We start from the raw sequence: 20,640 nt of genomic DNA on the forward strand, positions 1-20,640 counted from the left end.
CCTTGGCACTCTCCTGACTGGTCCCATGTTGGTGTTTGAAGGTGCTGCAGAGGTGAGGCTGGTGGATGGCGGCAGGCGCTGTGCTGGGAGAGTGGAGGTGAAACACAGGGGCAAGTGGGGGACCGTGTGTGGTGACTACTGGAGCATGAACGATGCGGCAGTGGTTTGTAAGCAGCTGGGCTGTGGGTCTGCTGTTGGAGCTCCTCGGTACGGACACTTTGGGCCAGGATCTGGCCCCATTTGGATGGATGATGTTGGCTGTAATGGCACCGAATCTGCCCTGTCTGACTGCCCACATAGAGGATGGGGTAAACATAACTGTGGTCATAGACGTGACGCTGGAGTGACATGTTCAGGTAAGAGAACAACCTGTTGCTCACCTTTGGGGATGTGACGGGGGAAGGGACCTTGGCTGTGCCCTCAGGGAGCACCAAATGAGCACCGGAACATTGCCCAATGTGGCCGGGCACACGGCCGAGCTGGGGCTGCCATTGCTGGTGTTCCCAGTCCCTGGGAAAGCCCAGAGGGAGCCCACCCCAGGGTGAACTAACCCTGCCCCAGTGTCTCAGCCCCTCTTCAGTCAGTGTTTTGGGGTGCAGATGGATCCTCCATCCCTGCCCCGGGGTGTCCACTGATCTGCACTGATCTCTACCCATTCTGCCACTTCCCAGCCAACAATGCTGGGGGTCCCTGTGCTGGAGAAACCAGGGGGCACTTGCGTGGCACTCCACCCCTTGGAGGAATGGCATGAGATGCTGGTCCGCCTGGGTCACTCCCCTTCACAGGCATGAGTACCTCAGCTGAATCCAAAGGGCTTTTCAGAGGGCGTGAGTGCTGGGCCCTGGGAGAGGAACAGGGTGGCACAGAGCCCTTGGCTGCCTGTCCCCAGGGCTCGGCTGTGTGGTCCAGCACTGCGAGGCTTAGGAGCTTGGCAGCTGCTTGACTCTGGCTGCTCCCTTCTGCATCACCACGTGCACAGGCTGGTCCTGGGACATCCCTGGGGCTGTGACAGCCCCACGGGGACACGGCCCCATGCAGGCAGTGCTGACCTGCAGCCCAACCTCTCCTGCCTTCCCATGGCTCCCCACGAAACAGAGGCTTTGGCAGCACTTACTGACTCTCATCTGTGCCTGCTGTTACTCTCTGAGCCAGTGCGAGCCGAGGGGGCATGCAGGTCTCCTGCCCCTCTGCCTGGCCATTGGCTTGGGACCTGTGCACCTCCAGGCAGAGCACTGTGTGCCTGGCTGAGGACGTGCCCTCCGAGCAGGCATCGGAGAGGTCTGGACAGGCACCAGCCATGGGAACAGCTGCACCATTTCTGTGCTCTGTGACATCTGCCCCTAACAGGCACCTCCCAACACCCAGAACAGCCCTGGGAGCAGGGTGCATTTCTGGCTGCATCAGGGTGATGGTCCTGCCTGGTCCCAAGCTCTGCAGAGGCTGAGCAGGCTGCAGCAGTCATTACCATCTGGGCCAGTTCTCCCAGACCTGAACTGCGCACCCCACTGCAGTGCTGGGGGGACCACGCCGGGCAGCACAGGGCACCTTGTGCCGCAGCAGATTGTCTGAGCGGTGCCTGGTGCTGTGACAGACACAGACCCTCTAGTGCTGTGATGGTGTAGAGAAGGGGTGCTGGGGGGCCTGGACGTGCTTGTGTCACCAACAGTCCCCCAACAGCTTCCTCTGGGATGTGCAATGGGTAATTTGGTCACAGCTTGCTTGGAGGTGATGTGGGAAAGTGGGCATTTAACTGCCAGAGATTGGGCCAGGATCCAACTGCCAGTTGGTTTGGTTTTTCCAGGATTTGTCCGGCTGGTGGAAGGGAAGAGCCACTGCTCAGGACGTGTGGAGGTCCATGACGGGGACCAGTGGAAAACTGTCTGTGATTCCCACTTTGGTGCCAAAGCTGCTGGTGTGGTCTGCAGGGAGTTGCAGTGCGGTGTGGCCCTGCCTGTGGCTGGGCCAGCTCCCTTTGAAGAAGGGGTGGGTCCCATCTGGGCCGGAGAGCTGCAGTGTGTGGGGAATGAATCCCTCCTCGCCTCCTGCCCCAGGGGGTCCCCCAGGGACCAGCCCTGCACCCACATGAACAGCGCTGTTGTCACCTGCACACGTAAGGACTCAGGGTGGGGTGCTGAACCCCAGGGTGGGAAACAGAGCAAGGACCGTGCTGGGCCGGGCACGAGGACAGAAGGGGTGATGGGTTGTCTGCAGCATGAAAATAGGGCAGAAGGAGAAGAAAGGCATGCTGTCCCGCTGGCCGCTCCGCCAGCTACCGAGGGTACAAGAGCACCGGCCCACCCTCAGTTCTCCTCCTCTGTCCCCAGAGTACACAGGGTTCAGGCTGGTGAACGGCAGCACGGCGTGTGCGGGGAGAGTGGAGGTCCAGGTGTTGGGGACCTGGGGCACCCTCTGTGCCTCCCGCTGGCATCTCTCGGATGCCCACGTTCTCTGTCGTCAACTCAACTGCGGGTTTGCTGAGTCCATTCCTGGAGGAGGGCATTTTGGGAGAGGAACCGGACCTGTCTGGAGAGACTCATTCCACTGTGACGGGACTGAAGCCCACCTGGGACAGTGCCCAGTGATCACCCTGGGGGCCTCACCCTGCTCCCATGGGAACAACGCCGCTGTCATTTGCTCAGGTGAGTGCCGGGAAAATGCTGCATGAACTCCATTTGCCCTTTGTGTGCGACATGGCCACCCAAAGCAGGGCTCCCAGAGCAGCCCCAGGCTGAATTTCTCCCTGGAGAAACCCTTGCTTCCCCAGGAGCCTTCTGGAGGGCTTTGCCTGCTCAGACTGACTGCTCTACCGTGGGAGAGCTGAGGGCTGAACGGAAGCAGGCATCTGCCCCCAGGGCAGCGCCACTACCAGGCCTGGCCTCCTGGCTTTTCCTACTGTGGGATGAATCCAGGACGGGGCTGCGGGGCTCTGCTCCACCCCCTGGCTGCAGACAACCACATCCCACCTCCACAGAGTGCCCTGCAGAGCTTCATCCCACCACCCAGGCAGGAGCTCCTGGGTGCCCCCAGCAGCAGCAGAGCTGGGTGTGAGCTGCAGAGTGGGCCCATGCTTTGCCCTCACTTCTCGTCGGCCCAAGGCTCAATCTTGCCCTGTTTGGTCGGAGAATTCCCCCTCCTCCTGCTCCTGAAGGGTGCCGTGCTCCCCAGTGCCGCCAATGGCCGTGGCATCTCTGCTCTCCGCAGGGTCAGCGGGCTTTGCATCCCTGCGGCTGGTGGGTGGAGGGAGCCGGTGCGACGGGCGAGTGGAGATCTTCCAGCGCGGGACTTGGGGCAGAGTCCTGGATGACCAGTGGGATGTGCAGGAGGCCAACGTGGTGTGCCGGCAGCTGCAGTGCGGACAGGCAGAGACAGCCTACAACCCCCCAAAGCCTGAGCGAGGGACGGGCCCCGTAGGGCTGCGAGGGGTCCGGTGCGCAGGGCATGAGACCAACCTGAGCCTCTGCAACACCTCCCTGCCCGAGAGTGCGCTGGCAGCAGGGGTTGCGGAGGACGTGGGAGTCATTTGCGGGGGTGAGCGGCACTGCCCGGGCCCCCCAGATGATGGGGTGGGTGGGCAGCCAGCCCCTGGCAGCAACTGGGGTTTCTCCCCACTGCAGGGAGCCAGCAGGTCCGGCTGGTGAACGGGGCCGGGCGCTGCGCCGGGAGAGTGGAGATCTACTACCAGGGCAGCTGGGGGACTGTCTGCGATGATGGCTGGGACCTCTCTGATGCTGCCGTCGTTTGCCAGCAGCTGGGCTGTGGAGGGGCGGTGGAGGCGGCCGGCTCCGCTCGGTTCGGGGAAGGCTCTGGGCAGATCTGGATGGGTGCCGTGAATTGCTCCAGGGCCGAAGTTGCTCTCTGGGACTGCCCTGCCGGGCCCTGGGGGCAGCACGACTGTGGGCACAAAGAGGACGCGGGAGTCATCTGCTCAGGTCTGTGCTGGGTGGTGTGGTGGGAGCCTGGTTCCCGGGGAGGCCAGGACGTGGGGAGAGCCGCGCATGGCCAAGGCTGTCCCTGGCTGCCTCTAAGCTCCTGCCCGAGCCTGTCCTGCGGACCCTCAGTCCCCCTCAGGGACCTCCCTCTGCCCCTGGGTGCAAGGGGGACGTGCTGGCCGTGCCCCTGCCTGGCTGAGGGCCTGGCGAGTGCAGAGGCGTCCCCTCTCCCACAGCCCCAGACCAGCCTCTTCCCCCTTGCTGCCTTTCCTCCCAGAGTTCATGGCCCTCAGGCTGGAGAACAGCGACGGCTGCTCCGGGCGCCTGCAGGTTTTCTACAACGGGACGTGGGGGAGCATTTGCTCCAACTCGATGACTCTCGATACGGTGTCGCTGGCATGCAAGGAGCTGGGCTGCGGGGATGGAGGATCCCTGGAAACACGCCTGCCCTATGGCAGGGTGTCTGGCCCTGCGTGGCTGGATAATGTGCAGTGTGGGGAGAAAACCAGCTCCTTCTGGCAGTGTCCCTCCACTCCCTGGCACCCGCAGTCATGCGAAGACCTGCGAGACGAGATCCACATCACCTGCAAAGGTAACTCTGAGCCACTTGGGCACCAGTGTCACCCCAGCTCCTGCTCCCCGCTGCCACAAAGGCAGAGAAAGAGCTTGGAGGGGCTTTTCCTTTCCATGTCACCCCGGTGGCACAAATGTGACCACAGCCACACACATCCAGCAGCAGTTGCCACCCAGGTTGCCAGCAGCGCCTGGCGGAGGCAGAGGCATCCCCAGGTGAGGTCTCAGAAGAGACCAGACAGGGCTCAGAAGAGCCTCCCCTCCACAGACACACTACTGCTGCTCTGTGAACCAGGGACCTTTAGGGGCTGAGCAATCAGGGTCCCCCCAGGCCTGCGCATGCCCGCTGAATGACCGGGGTTCAGTTGCTGCCGTGACAAAGATGGTACGGGGAGGCACAAGCAGAGCTCAGCCTCGCTCTCTTCTGCACCATCCCCCAACCAGCCCCTTCACTACAGTGTTTCTCTCTTCAGGGGGACGCCCAGAAATGTCCCCAGCCCCATTGGCCCCGTGCCCCAACTCCACGAGCTGCACAGGTATTGAGCTGCTCCCCTGTGCACCCTTCTTGTCTGGCAGGGCTCTGCGGGCTGTCTCAGTGCCTTGGGAGGTCTTTGCTTTCTCCAGACAGGGAGAAGATTCGTGCCATGGGAGGCGAGGATGGGTGCTCAGGCAGAGTGGAGGTCTGGCACCGTGGCTCCTGGGGGACGGTGTGCGACGACTCCTGGGACATGCGGGATGCCGAGGTGGCATGCAGGCAGCTGGGCTGTGGCCCCGCGCTGTCTGCCCTGAAGGAGGCTGCATTTGGGATGGGGCAAGGCCCCATCTGGCTGGAGCAGGTGGAGTGCCAGGGGACGGAGCCGTCCCTGCAGGACTGCTGGGCCCGGCCCGGGGATGGCGGTGCTTGCCGGCATAAGGAAGACGCGGCCGTACGCTGCTCAGGTGAGCGGCAGGGCTGGGACCCCTTGCTCGGGTATTTGGCAGGGAGCTGGGGAAGGCCTTTCGCCCGCTTGGTCCTGGCATGGCCCCTGACCTGCCAAGAGCACGAAGGTTCCTGCAGAGTGCAGGAGCCTGGTGCCAGGTGGGGAGCAGCCGTGGTGGGACTGGGTGTCCTCCGGCCACTGCCCATGGGGCCCTGCAGCCCCAGGGCTATGCCCTGGGCTGCCTGTGCCATCCTGCCTGCTGCCCAGAGCAGCGGCGCTGGACCCTGTCCCGGCCTCCCTTTCTAGCACTACCGGAGGGGCAATTTGGGTGGGATGTGCCAGGGACATCTACAGACACACACACAGTGTGTTGGGGAGGAGGCTCCCCGGTACCCACACCCCCACCCTCTCAGCCCAGCTCTCCTTTTCCTCCTCTGCAGCTACACCCAGGACAACAGCATCCCCACCCCGAGCAGGTAATTTGTCCTCCCGCTGGGACTGGGTATCCCCGGGGCCAGGCTGTGCCCCACAGCTGGATGGAAGGGGCTCCTTGCTGGGGTGTGAAACTCCCAGGAGGAGGCACTGGGGTGGTGGGGGGGGTTGGGGAGGGTTTTAGTTTGCTCAGCAGGGTGGAAGCTTCCCCATCACTCAGCCCTGGGGCTCTGCACCCCCTGCTGCCGTGTGTGATGGGAGTCAGGAGTGGGGCTGCCCCCAGCTCTCCAGGCCTGGTGCTGCCCCTTCCATGTTCTCGCCCATGCAGATCCCACCCGGGGCCGTTTGAGCAGCAGCGGGAGAGTCTCAGTGCCCGTCATCATCTGCATCATCCTGGGGGCCCTCCTCTGCCTGCTCCTGGCCTTCCTGGCCGGGCAAGTGCTGCGTGCCAGGGCTGGGCACAGAGGTGGGTCCTTCCACAGCGGTGCCAGGGGGAGAAGCCTGCTGGAAGGGCTGTGGGGTGCTGCGGGCTGTCAGGCACAGGCAGGGCTGGGGGGATGAGGCTGTGTGCTGCCATCTGCCTCATGCACCACCCCACTGACTGCCTGGCTGTGGGGCACGAGCAGCAAGGGGTGGAGAGAGCCCGGAGGCGGGGGGAGCTCGCGATGGGGCGAGCAGGGAAATGGCAGAGTGGGGATGGCCAAGGCTGGCAGCGCTCTGGGTAGTGCTGGAGGGGGCTCTGGGGCAAGGGAGAGAACAGGAGGAGCGTGAGGCAGTAGGGTCCATCTCCGTGGTGTCAGGCCCCCAGGCTGTCCCTCTGCCCAGCCCTGCCCACCACCCGGCAGGACAGGGGCCCTGCTATAGACCCGTGGGGCAGATAGGGGGCAGCTCCAGGTGGACAGGAGACATGGGAGCTGCTCCGGGGTCAGACAAGGGAGGCAGGACCCAGGGGCCAGAGGGGCATGAGCGCTGTCTCCGAAAGGATGATGCAAGGGTGACGCTGCCCCAGATAATCTCCACAGCAACGTTGCCCTCACGGGGGATGTGCCTGGACGGCACATTTGGGCTGTGCTGTCGGACCAGTCCTGGGCTGGCCAAAGGAACAGGTTTGGGGGAGCACAGTGGGGTCCCATCCCCCTCTGCCTTTCCCTGGGCCAGCCCTGTCTCTGTCCACAGGCTCCAGGAGAGCTCAGGAGCTCTTCCCCGAGGCCGTGTATGAGGAGATCAGTTACAGCCCAGCGTGGGAGAAGCAGGAAAGGTTTGGTCGCTCAGGTGGGTAGGGGTCCTCCCCAAGCGGGAGGCACATCTGCAGGACCCTTTCCCCTGGCCCCAACCAGAGCTGATCCCCTGAAGCCCCCCAGCCCATGGTTCCTGCAGCGCTGGGGCCATGTGGTCTGTGGGGAGAGCATCGGGAGAGGAGCTTCCCCCAACCAGCTGGACAGCCCCTCTCTTCCTGCCCCTGCACCCAATGTGGCACCCGAGGAGCGAGGGAAGGGGCTGTCCTAGGGCAGCTCTGGGAGCAGCTTTGAGACAGTGTTTGTCCCAGGGGAGCAGGGTCAATTCCCAGCCTTCCTCCCCATGCAGCCCCAGCTCTGTGGGTCCCCCTTCCCCCGCAGTGCTGACCATGCGGCAGGGCAGTGGGGCTCACTCCCTGACCCCCGCTGTGCATCTCTCCAGACTCCTATTCAGAGGAATCCCCGAGCCAGCTGCAGCCCTACCCTGGGAACACCGAGGAGGAGGATGGTCTGGGATCAGCACCAGGTAACGGAGGCAGGAAGGGGTTGATCTCCCTGCAGACATGTGATAGACAGGAGTGTCACTGAGCGTCACCGTCAGAGATGGGGAGGACATGGTGCTGCCAACAGCAGTGTCTCAGCCCTCTGTCCCTGCTCGTCCTCCCCTCCTCTGCTCTGCAGGACCTATCTTCTCACTGTCACCAGCTCCCCTCTCCTTTCAGATGTTCTTGTCCTGCCCGGAGGTGACCCAGCAGATGGCTATGATGATGCCAGGGAGGTTTCTGACCCTGGCGATGATGCTGCCCCTGGGCAGGGAGCTTGGGAAATGCCCAGGGCACCAGAGGAGGGAGCAGGGCCCAAGGATGCACTGGGAGGTGAGAGGGAAAGAGAGCGCTGGTGGTTCCTGGGGTGCCGTCCCTGGTGCCACCCAAGTCTCTACTGTACTGACACCCAAACCCCCTGGGAAGGGGGAAGCTGAGCCAGGAGTTTTCCTTGGAGGGACTGGGCGTGGGAGAAGGAGCTGAATGTGGTGAGGAGCAGGGAGGAAGGTGATGTACAGACCCCATGGGCCGAACTGCAATGTCCTGCCTTGCTGCTTGCAGGGGGTAGCCTGTGCTCCCGGAGAAGTGACGGGGTCCCTGGAGCTGAAGGAGACACCTCATCCCTGACCCTGGGGAGCATGGGCTATGACGATGCTGAAGAGGTGTCCCTGGCACATCCCCGTGAGGACACAAAGGCTGTGACACCAGAGCTTGCTACGCAACCGTCCCTGAGCCCCAGGCCAGCAGAGCCCATCTCTGCTGTGCCGCTGGGTGCCGCCAGGAGGGAGGAGAGGTCTGTGCAGCTGGGAGAGCTGTGAGCTGTGAAACATCTCCCTGTGCCATGGGCAGCAGAAACCGCCTGGCGTTTCCTCTATCTTTATTCCCATTTTTACACGGTGCATCCATATTTGTTCTTATGAAAAGTCTGTGAGGGCTTTGAGCCAGAGCTGGTGCTGGCGGGCCCAGGTGTCGGGTTGTCTCCCTGAGTCTGATCAGGGGGCGCAGAGAAGAAGGACACGGTGGTAGGGAAGGGGCGCGTCTCAGGGACAGCAGGCTTGGGGTCAGGCTGTGGGGCTGCGAGAGCCCATGGTCCCTGGGGAATAATCCTGCTGACAGAGGCATTTCCATCCTGCTGCCCACAGCCAGTTTCTAGTCCAAGTGTCTCTCTGATGGTCCCGTGATGCACCCCAGCGGGAGCACCCATTTCCTCCCCCTTGGCTTTCCAGCTGCTCTTTCCCCCAGGCCCTGCCCGGGCCATGCTGGGCCCACAGTGCAGAGGCCATAACAGAGCTGCCGTGTCAGGGTAAGCCCTGGGCTGTGGCCCCACACAAGTGAGCCCGAAGGTGGCCGCAGTGCCCTGAACACCCCAGCCAGCCCCAGGGGACATCACGGCCCATGGATTACCTCCCACAACAGTTAATCATAGAATCATAGAATCATACAGGTTGGAAAAGACCTCTAAGATCATCGTGTCCAACTGTCAACCCACCACCACCATGCCCTCTACACCATGTCCCTAAGGACCTCATCTACACGTCTTTTAAATACCTCCAGGGATGGTGACTCCACCACTTCCCTGGGCAGCCTGTTCCAAGGCCTGACCACTCTTTCAGTAAAGAAATTTCTCCTAATGTTCAATCTAAACCTCCCTTGGTGCAACTTGAGGCCATTTCCTCTTGTCCTATCGCTAGTGACTTGGCAGAAGAGACCAACACCCACCTCGCTACAACCTCCTTTCAGGTAGTTGTAGAGCGCGATGAGGTCTCCCCTCAGCCTCCTCTTCTCCAGGCTAAACACCCCCAGTTCCCTCAGCCGCTCCTCATCAGACTTGTGCTCCAGGCCCTTCACCAGCTTCGTTGTCCTCCTCTGGACACGCTCCAGCACCTCCATGTCCTTCTTGTTGTGAGGGGCCCAAAACTGAACACAGGATTCGAGGTGCGGCCTCACCAGTGCCCAGTACAGGGGCACGATCACCTCCCTGCTCCTGCTGGCCACACTATTCCTGATACAGGCCAGGATGCCGTGGGCCTTCTTGGCCACCTGGGCACACTGCCGGCTCATGTTCAGCCGGCTGTCAATCAGCACCCCCAGGTCCTTTTCCTCTGGGCAGTTTTCCAGCCACTCTTCCCCAAGCCTGTACCGTTGCCTGGGGTTGTTGTGGCCGAAGTGCAGGACCCGGCACTTGGCCTTGTTGAACCTCATACATTGGCCTCAGCCCATCGATCCAGCCTGTCCAGGTCCCTCTGCAGAGCCTTCCTACCCTCGAGCAGATCAACGCTCCCACCCAACTTGGTGTCGTCTGCAAACTTACTGAGGGAGCACTCGATCCCCTCGTCCAGATCGTTGATAAAGAGATTGAACAGGACCGGCCCCAGTACTGAGCCCTGGGGAACACCGCTCGTGACCGGCCGCCAACTGGATTTAACTCCGTTCACCACAACTCTCTGGGCTCGGCTGTCCAGCCAGTTTTTTACTCAGCGAAGAGTGGACCTGTCTAGGCCGTGAGCCGCCAGCTTCTCTAGGAGAATGCTGTGGGAGACAGTGTCAAAGGCTTTACTGAAGTCCAAGTAGACCACATCCACAGCCTTTCCCTCATCCATTAGGGGGGTCACCTGGTCATAGAAGGAGATCAGGTTGGTCAAGCAGGACCTGCCTTCCATGAACCTGTGCTGGCTGGGCCTGATCCCCTGGTTGTCCCGGACATGGCTCGTGAGCGCCCTCAAAACGAACCGCTCCATGATCTTCCCCGGCACCGAGGTCAGGCTGACCAGTCTGTAGTTCCCCGGATCCTCCCTCCGGCCCTTCTTGTAGATGGGAGTCACATTGGCGAGCCTCCAGTCGTCCGGGACCTCCCCAGTTAACCAGGACTGCTGGTAAATGATGGAGAGCGGCTTGGCAAGCTCCTCCGCCAGCTCCCTCAGTACCCTCGGGTGGATCCCATCCGGCCCCATAGACTTGTGAACGTCCAGGTGGCATAGCAGGTCATTAACTTCATCCTCTTGAATTATAGGGGGTTTATCCTGCTCGTCGTCCTTGTCTTCCAGCTCAGGGGGCTGAGTACCCTGAGGATAACTGCTCTGACTAATAAAGACTGAGGCAAAGAAGGCGTTGAGTACCTCAGCCTTTTCCTCGTCCTTGGTGGCAACGTTAATGGAACAAAAAGGGACAAGGAAAGCCAAATCCCATGGGTCAGAGCCACAACATGGGCTGGACAAGCACAAAGCCAATAGGTCATGGAGCAGACAGGGACAGGGAACCCCAAAACCCATGGGTCACGGTCCGGATAGCACACAACACCTCCAAACCCCACAGGTCATGGACCAGACAGGCTCCTGGAACCACAAACCCCGCGGGTCAGGGCAAGGATATGGGCAGAACAACCCCAAACATCACAGGTCATGGACCAGACAGGGACAGGGCACCGCAAACCTTGTGCATAAGGGCGACGATGGGGACAGGAGACCTCCATACACCACAGGTCATGAACAAGACAGGGACAGGGCACCCCAAACAACATGGATCAGCGCAAGGACACTGGCAGGCTATCCCCAAACCCCACAGTCCATGGACCAGAAGGGACAGGGCACCCCAAACCCTGAGGCTTGGGGCCAAGACACGTGCAGGACACCTCCGAAACCCACAGGTCATGGACCAGACAGGGACAGGACACCCCAACTCACGTGGGTATCAGCTAGAACACTAGCAGGACACTCTCAAACCCCACAGGTCATGGACCAGACAGAGAAAGGGCACCCCAAACCCTATGGGTCAGAGCCACGACATGGGCTGGACAAGCCCAAAACCCACAGACCATGGACCAGAGAGGGACAGTGAACCCAAAACCCTGTGGCTTAGGCCAGGACATGGGCAGGACATCCCCAAACCCCAAAGGTCATGGATGAGACAGGGACCTGGAACCCCAAACCCCGTGCGTAAGGGCCACGATGGGGACAGGAGAAATGAACACACCACAGTCATGAACCAGACAGGGACAGGGCACCCCAAAACCTGTGGATCATGGCCAATCACGTGCAGGACACTCCCAAACCCCAGAGGTTATGGAACAGAAAGGGACAGGGAACCCCAAACCCCATGGGTCAGAGCCAGGACATGGGCTGGACAAGCCCAAACCCCACAGGTCATGGACCAGAGAGGGACAGGGAACCCCAAAACCTGTGGGTTAGGGCAGGACATGGGCTAGACACCCCAAGTCCCACAGGTCATGGACCAGACAGGGACAGGGAAGTCCAAAAAACATGAGTCATGGTCCGGATGAGACACAACACCTCCAAACCCCACAGGTCATGCACCAGACACAGACAGGGTACCCTAAACCTGTGGGTCAGTGCCAGATCATGGGCAGGAAACCCTGAGACCGCCCAGGTCATGGACTGGACAGGGCACCCCAAACCCTGTGGGTTATGGACCAGAAGTGGACAGGGCATTGTAAATCCCAAAGGTCATGGACGGCACAGGGACAGGGCACCCAAAAACCAGGGGTCAGGGCCAGGATGCCTGAAATTAACAGGTCATGGACGAGAAAGGGACAGGAAACCCCAAACCAAGAAATGGGCAGGACATCCCCAAACCGCACAAGTTATGGGCCAGGCAGGAACGGGTCACCCCTAACACCGTGCGTAAGGACCAAGACACGTGCAGGACATCCTCAAACCCCACAGGTCATGGAACAGAAGGGGACAGGACACCCAAAAACCTATGGCTCAGCGCAACGACACTGGCAAGACACTCCCAAACCCCACAGGCCATGGAACAGAAAGGGACAGGGCACTCCAAACTCTATGGCTCAGGGCCAAGACACGTGCAGGACACCCCAAACCCCACAGGTCATGGTCTCGACAGGGACAGGACAGCCCAAAACATGTGCGTCCCAGCTAGGACACTGCCAGGACGCTCCCAAACCCCACAGGTCATGGTCTCGACAGGGACAGGACAGCCCAAAACATGTGCGTCCCAGCTAGGACACTGCCAGGACGCTCCCAAACCCCACAGGTCATGGACCAGACAAAGAAAGGGCATCCTAAACCCCATGTGTCAGAGCTACGACATGGGCTGCACATGTCATGAACCAGACAGGGACTTGGCAGCCCAAACCCCATGGCTCAGCGGAGGGACACTGGCAGGATATCCCCAGACCCCACAGGCCATGGACCAGAAAGGATCAGGGCACCCCAAACCCCGTGGCTCAGCGGAGGGACACTGGCAGGGTATCTGCAAACCCCACAGGGCATGGACCAGAAAGGATCAGGGCACCCCAAACCCCGTGGCTCAGGGCCAGGACACTTGCAGGACACCTCCAAACGCCACAGGTCATGGACCACACAGAGACAGGGCACCCCAAACCCCGTGGGTCAGGGTCAGGACATGGGCTGGACAAGCCCAAAACCCACAGGTCATGGACCAGACAGGGATGGGCCACCCCAAACCCTGTGGGACAGGCCTTGGACATGTGCATGACACATCCAGGACACCCCCAACCCCCCACAGGTCATGGACTAGACAGGGACAGGACACCCCAAAACACGTGGGTCACAGCTAGGACACTAGCAGGACACTCTCAAAGCCCACAGGTCATGGTCCACACAGAGAAAGGGCACCACAAACCATGGCTCAGGGCCAGGACATGGGCTGGCAAGCCCAAAACCCCACAGGTCATGGACTAGACAGGGACTGGACTCCTTAATCCTTGTGGATCAGGGTTAGCATGGGGACAGGACACCTCCGAAGTGCGGAGGTCGTGGACCAGAGATGGACAGGGCACCCCACACCCCATGGGTCAGGACCAGGATGGGGACAGGATACCCCCAAACCCCACAGGTCATGGACCAGACACGGACAGGGCACCTCAAACCCTATGGGTCAGGGACAAGATGGGGACAAGACACCTCCCAACCACACTAGTCACGGACCAAACAGGGACAGGGCACCCCAAATCCTGTTGGTCAGGGCCTCGTCACGGGCAGGACATGTGCAACACCCACAAGTCATGGATGAGACATGGACAAGACACCCCAAACTCGGGCATCAGGACCGGGATGGGGAAAGGAGCCCCCCTAACCCCACAGGTCAAGGACACAGAAAGGGCACCCCAAACCCCTTGGGTCAGGGCCAGGACAGGGAGAGAGCACACCCATACCTCACAGGTTATGGACCAGAAAGAGACAGGGCACTCCCAATCCCATGGGTCAGGGCCAAGATACAGTTAGGAGACCGCCAAAGTCCACAAATCATGGACCAGACAAGGACAGTCTAACCAAACCCCATGGATCAGCGCCAGGACACGGGGAGGACACCCCCATACCGCACTGGTCATGGACCAGACAGGGACAGGGCACCCCCAACCCTGTGGTCAGGGCCAGGATTGAGACAGGACACCTCCTAACCTCACAGGTCATGAATGAGACAGGGACAGGATGCCCTAAACACCATGGGTCTGGGTCCAGGACACTGCCAGGACATCCCCAAACCCCACAGGTCATGCACCAGACAGGGACAGGGCACCCCAAACCCCATGGGTAAGAGCCAAGATGGGGACAGGGCACCCCGAAACCGCACAGGTCATGCACCAGACAGAGACAGGGCATCCCAAACCCCGTGGGTCAGGGTCAGAAGATGAGCAGGACATCCCCAAACCCCACAGGTCATGGACCAGACAGGGACAGGGCACACCAAACTCCATGGGTTAGGGCCAGGTCACAGGCAGGACATCCCGAAACTGCACAGGTCATGCACCAGACAGGGACAGGGCACCCCAAGCCCCATGGGTCAGCTGCAGGATAGGGGTAGGCCACTCCCGAAAGAAGTTGCATATGGCAAGAGCAGAGGCAGAGAACCCCAAACCCCATGGGTCAGGAGTAGGACAGGGGCACGCATCCCCAGACTCTGCAGTTCTATGCCAGGAGAGAGGAAAGCCACCACAAACCTTGATGTTCATGGTAGTTCACCCTAAAATCCAGTAAATGTCGGCAGCAGAAGGGAATCTCCAGTCTCCAGGGGAAAGGGCCAGGACTGGGCCAGGGCACCCCATAACCCCATAAGTCAAGGCCAGGACAGGTGAAGGGAACCCCCAAACCCCATGGGTTGGTCAGTGAAGAAGTCCTACCGTAGCTGGAGGAGGAGCCTTTTTTCCAAGCTTGGGGAAGACTGTGCAGTGCAGGTGAGTAGGAGAGGAGGCAGCAGCGACTTTGGTTCTTGTTTCTGCTCCTCTGGTAAGATGGGGCAGTTCCCAACACTGCTCTCACCTGGGCTGCAGAGGGAAGGGCCTGGGGGGAGCCTGGACTTGGATGATTTGCGATGGCAAACTGAACATTTCCACTTGAGCGCTCCAACTACAGCGTCACGATCCCAAGCGGCTCAAGCCTGTAAGACTTGGAAAGACTTAGTTGACAAAATAATGAGCCCAAATGAACAGTAGCTCCACGGTCTGAGCACAGCACTACGCTGTAAGCTTTACTGACTGAACCTCCACTTTTCTACACAAATGCTAGTGATCTCCATAGAAAGAAAGCTGGTTTCGCCAGTTCTCCTCCAAAGCCCTCACATTGGTAAATCCAAACGAACAGGAAGGCCCTTCTGCAGATAGCCACAGCAAGCAGAAAGGCAATCCTTTGTTACATCCACCTGGAAACCCATTCCAGCAGAAAACAGAATCCTTACCGGACTGTTAGCAAAACTCCCCACATCTCCGGGCCAGAGGGACATCAGCAACATATCCGCACCTTTGACGTTTGGGGTTGTCCTGGTTTCGGCTGGGATAGAGATAATTTTCTTCCTAGTCGCTGGCATATTGCTGTGGTTTGGATTTAGCATGAGAATGATGTTGATAACACGCTGATGTTTTAGTTGTTGCTAAGTAGCGCTTGCCATGAGTCAAGGACTTTTCAGCTTCCCGTGCTCTGCCAGGTGCACAAGAAGCTGGGAGGGAGCATAGCCAGGATAGTTGACCTAAACTGGCTAACGGAATATTCCATACCATATGATGTCTTGCGCAGTAAATAAACAGGGCAGAATTGGCCGGGGAGTAGCAATTGCTGCTCAGGGACTGGCTGGGCATCAGTCAGCGGGCGGTGACCTGTTGCATCACTTGTGGTTTTTTGCCCCAAGTTTGGATGCTCGCTCTCTCTCCCTCTCTCTCTCGTTGTTTTACTTTTCATTACAAGTTGTTGTTGTTGTTGTTGTTGTTGTTGTTGTTGTTGTTGTTATTATTATTATCATCTTTTATTTCAAGTGTTAAACTGTTCTTATCTCAACCCATGAGTTTTCTTACTTTTGCTCTTCTGAGTCTCTCCCCCATCCCACCGGCGGGTGGAGGGGGAGCGAGCGGCTGTGTGGTGCTTAGTTGCCGACTGGGGTTAAACCACGACAGGGGTCCACCACAAAGATGGTTTCCACTCTGTCACATCCTCTGAGTTAAAACTGTCGGCAGGAGCTGGCTCATCCTGGGACTTTGTGTCACCCACGCACATGACCTGCAGACCAGAAGTACCCCTGAAAAGACCTCAACGGCCTGCATTAACACACCAGCGTGCACCCGAGATGTAAACACTGCCAAGTCATCTCTTAGTTGCAACAGGTATAGAGGACCAAACTCAGCAAATCTAGCCTTACTTCTACTGAAACTTTCCTTACAGACAGCTCATTTTCTATGTTTGTAAACTGTAGTAAAGACCTGTTCTAGAGCAAAGGCTCGAACCCTGCCTACGGTGAAGAAGCCCCAGTTTTCTTTCCTCCCTGCTGCCTTGCCCCCCAGAAATCAATCAATACCCAAAGCTCTGGATGAACACTGCATAAAAAAGCCAACTGCAAGTGCCTTTACTCGCTACTACTTTTGTGAGGCAGCATTCTAGGAAGAAACTAGCTTTTCCCACTAGTTTTGCTACAACTTCATTACCTTTAAAGACGACACTTCTTACCTCCGCTACGCCAATACAGCCTCACAGCTCAGCAAAATCGTACTGCAGGTAGGAACCCTTCACCGTACAAAGACAGGCAGGCTACAGGAATACGTTACTCTCAAAGAACAGACTCTTTCAACCACTCTTCCCTTTGCTTACCAAAGTTCAGAGAGCATTAGAAAACAACAACAAAAAAGCAGGGTTCTCTCTCACATTTTACGGAGTCCATTATATCGGCTGTTCAACATTAAGTCCAACTCCAGCCTGAACCCCCGAATAAGAAATGCCATCTTAAAATTTCCAGAATGTGCTGGTGCATTTCCCTCCTTCCCCTGGGCCACTCTAGGATCTCAGGAACTCCTGTTAGGCCTTAGCCATTGTGTAACGAGTTGGGCAGCTGAGCGTCCCTTGACCGTAGCAGGCACTCTTGCATGGCTAAGGTGGGGAGCGACACTGATGGCACCAGGAACACCAGCTACCTGATCAAGGTAGGGAACAAGAGCAGGGGATAATTCGTCATCTCTGACAGCCCTGAAGCGTTCCCTACCTGGGTCATAGCTCAAGTGGAACAATACCATGGTTACCGTGGAACAATACCATAATTACTACCCCGGACCATCTCGGATAGTGGCCAAGATGGAAATTTACTGATGACTAAAGCCAATCATCTTGCAAACCTATGAACAGCGGTCCCAAGCGAGACCCTTTGAGTTCTCCTGGACCGCAGCGGGCTGTGCCTAGAGCCTCCCCCTGAGTGGGACGCCTCTCAGAGTTCACAAACTCTCCAGTTTGTGATGTTCAGAGGACGACTGGAACCTGGGCTGAAACACTCCTCGGCCGAGACACTCCTCGGGGCTCACCCCTTCGCCCACTGAGAAATGCCAAGGCATTTAACGTGAGTATTTCACAGAAGCGAGGGGGATTTTTAACTGGTATCTTTATGTAGCTATAAGCCTTTGTCTTTCATGAATTTACCTAGCTATGGGCCCCTGCGTGTGAATAGATCTATACTCTGTGTGTGTGTGTGTATTGATTTAGACAACTAACAATACACATAATCTGTAATTTAGTAATTGCAGTAAACTTGATTAACTTGCTTTGTAACTGTTAAATTAGGCAATGATTAAGTGCTGTCAAAATCTTATGATCTACCTTAAAACTGTAAATGAACTTTAGATTGCTGCTGGACACTTTAAATTGCTGAACACATATAACCCCTTAGGCATAAACCGTTGCCCAAGTCTGAGACTAGGGGTAGATCCAGCCGCACCTGGACTCCTCTCTGAGAAAGAGTTTAGAAAGCAAGGGGGTCTACTCTGAACCTCGTGACTCAACGGGAGGGTCTTCCTTACCCTTTTTGTTCTTGGTCTTTCTATAAATCATTCCAACGTAATTCTGACGCGATTTTCCCTGTGTATACTTAATCCATGTAATGAGTAATAGAGTGAACCTTGCCATTGAATTCTGTTAAGTCGCGCTTTTACAAATTTCTATTAAAATCACCTTTTGCTGATACCTTTGCCACTGATTCTTTAAGTGGCCTCAAAACCACTCACTCGCAACAAATTGGCATAGCCGGCGGGATCCTAAATCAGTATTTCGTGACACGGAAGAAGGAAGGGCTTTAAAGTGGCAAGACCAGAGCATGTTCATGAAAGCACCGTCATGGAAGTACACATCCCTTATCACAGACCAACTGCACCGTTACCTCAGTAAGTGACGTTCTCTGCTAATTTGCAGCTCAGGGTCTCTTTTTTCATTAGCGTCGAGCACGTAGGTTGGAATTGGAGCTGAGAAGAAAACCATATGCAGTCAGTCTGGTCTCGTTCAAGTTCACATTTACTAGGAATCACAGCAGGTCCCATCAGTCTCTCCAGACCCCACCACCACTTCTGTGCAGCGTCCCGAGGAGCAATAAGCGCAGAACAAGAAATCTTCCTTCAAAATAAGGCCCACAGCCTGCTCTTCCAACAGGACGCACAGAGCACCAGCTGAGAACAACCTCTGCTTTAACTATGCCTAGCTCCGCTGCCTACGTAAGGAGACCAGCTCCTAAATGATCCCTAGCCCTAAAACCACAGATCTTCCCTAGGGCAATGCTAAGGAAATACCAGAGCCCAGGGACACCTGGTCGTTCAGCTTAAGTTGACGGGGAGAAGGACAGTGTACTAGAAAGAGAAAAATATGATGAGAGAAAAGATAGAGGAGCTGAGAGAGAAAGAAAGGTATGGGGAAAAGGCTAGAGAGCTGGAGAAATCAAGAGAAATAGGGATGAGGAGCCCTGCAGAGGGATGGAGGAAGAAAAAGTAGGGTCAAGGAGCAGGACAGAGAGGCAGAGATGGGCGTGGGGAAGGAGAGGAAGAAGGAAGGGGGGGCTAGGGAAAGACAGGGACAGGGAGCAGGACGTCCAGATGGAGAGAGAGAAGGAAGGACAGGGAGCAGGACAAAGGGACTGAGAAATAAAGAGAGGGTCAGATCCTGATGGAGACCAAGAAGGGGGAAAAAAATCAGCCACGGGCTTGAGGACAGAGACAGGGGAAGAGGAAAAGAAGGCTGAGAAGCAGAAAGAGGAAGAGAGAACAAATAAAAGGGAGAGCCAGCTGGACGGGGCGGCAGGGTATAACAAGAAGCAATGGGACAGGCAGCGGGACAGAGAAATAAAGACAGAAAAGATGGGGACAGGAAGCAGGGCAGAGGGACAGCGAGAGGAAAAAAGGGGCAGGGAGCAGGACAGAGGTGGAAAAAGAAGCAGCAGGAACAGAGGGGGAGAGAGAAGAAAAAAAAAGGTAGGAAGAAGGACGGGAGGCAGAGAGGGAAAGACAAGGAAAGGGAGTAGGACACAGATTGTCAGGGAAAGGCAAGGACAGGGAGCAGGACAGGGCGATACAGAGAGAGAAGAAAGGCACAGGGAGGCAGGACAAAGGGAAAGACAGGCAAAACTAAGGGACGGGGAGCAGGACACAGAAGGAGGTAAAAGAGCCTGGGCTGGGCAGTGGGACAGAGAGATGGAAGGAAAAAACAACACTGGGCTGCAGGACAGAGATGGAGTGAGAAATAGCAGCGACAGGGAGCAGGACAGAGTGAGAGAGAGGGGGGGAACCTGAAAAGGGAGTAGGACAGAAAAATAGTGGGGGGGAGAGACAGGGAGCAGGACAGAGAAACAGAGAGAGACTTAGAGGGCCAGGGAGCAGGGCAGAGAGATGGAGCAAGAAGGGGAACAGAGATGGGCAGCAGAATAAAGGGAAGGAAAGACAAGAACAGCAACTGGGAGCAAGAGAAAGGGATGGGAGAAGAAAAAAATAGTGACAGGCTGCAGGACCGAGATGGAGGAATTAAAAAATGGACACAGGGAGCAGGCCAGAATGACTGCGAGATAAAAAAGGAACGGCGGACTGGACGCCATTGGAGGGCAACGCCAACTGTGATGGGCAGTGGGACAGAGAGATGAAGAAAGGAAAAATACAGAGCAAGACAGAGAGGAAAGAAGGCACAGCCAGCTGGACAGGGCGGGTAGTGAGAAAGGGTGGGACAGGGCATGGGACAGAGAGACAGAAAAGAGAAAAAGGACCGAAGGACAGCAAGAGAAAAAAAAGGACAGGGATCTGGACAGAGGTGGAGAAAGAAGCAGCAGGGAAAGAGGAAGAGAGGCAGAAAGAGGGGGAGGGAGCAGGAGAGAGAGAGAAATAAGGGCTAGGGGCAGGATAGAGATCGCAAGAGATGAACAGGAAGGAGGACAGGGACAGTGGGATACAGAATGGAAAACCACAGTGGCGGAGATAATTCAGTTAGAGAGAGTGCCTGTTTGGGGGTTTTAGGAGTTTGAGGACTGTGGTGGTGCATTCCCCCTCCCCTCCCCTTCCTGGGCTGCTCCCCGATCTCAGAAACTCCCATTAAACCTTGGCCTTGGTGTAAAGAGTCAGGCGGTGAAGCGTCCCCTTACTGTACCAGGAACTCCTGTGGAGCTGAGGTTGGGGAATGTACTCATTGTACCAGAATCTTCCGCCGCCTGGCCCAAGTGGAGGACGAGAGCGAGGGTAATTGTCATCCTCTGATACCCTTATCTGAGTCATAGCTCAAGTGGAACGATACCACTGAGA

The 20,640-nt window shown here is 57.6% G+C and overlaps 1 protein-coding gene across 1 annotated transcript in view; it reads left to right on the forward strand.

Moving 5' to 3' along the window:
- The window catches only part of LOC142076291 (antigen WC1.1-like), a 186,932-nt gene that overhangs the window by 163,677 nt on the left and 2,615 nt on the right, over window positions 1–20,640 (forward strand). The window contains exons 4-15 of the mRNA XM_075138643.1: window positions 42–356; window positions 1,039–1,151; window positions 3,225–3,528; window positions 3,615–3,929; window positions 4,207–4,521; window positions 5,127–5,441; window positions 5,863–5,898; window positions 7,031–7,126; window positions 7,532–7,615; window positions 7,812–7,964; window positions 8,193–8,312; window positions 8,874–8,934. Coding sequence (XP_074994744.1) covers window positions 42–356; window positions 1,039–1,151; window positions 3,225–3,528; window positions 3,615–3,929; window positions 4,207–4,521; window positions 5,127–5,441; window positions 5,863–5,898; window positions 7,031–7,126; window positions 7,532–7,615; window positions 7,812–7,964; window positions 8,193–8,312; window positions 8,874–8,934 — 2,227 coding nt within the window. The remainder of the gene's footprint in view (window positions 1–41; window positions 357–1,038; window positions 1,152–3,224; window positions 3,529–3,614; window positions 3,930–4,206; window positions 4,522–5,126; window positions 5,442–5,862; window positions 5,899–7,030; window positions 7,127–7,531; window positions 7,616–7,811; window positions 7,965–8,192; window positions 8,313–8,873; window positions 8,935–20,640) is intronic.

The sequence above is a fragment of the Calonectris borealis genome, unplaced genomic scaffold, assembly GCF_964195595.1.
Source record: "Calonectris borealis unplaced genomic scaffold, bCalBor7.hap1.2 HAP1_SCAFFOLD_40, whole genome shotgun sequence".
In the NCBI taxonomy this organism is placed as follows: domain Eukaryota; kingdom Metazoa; phylum Chordata; class Aves; order Procellariiformes; family Procellariidae; genus Calonectris; species Calonectris borealis.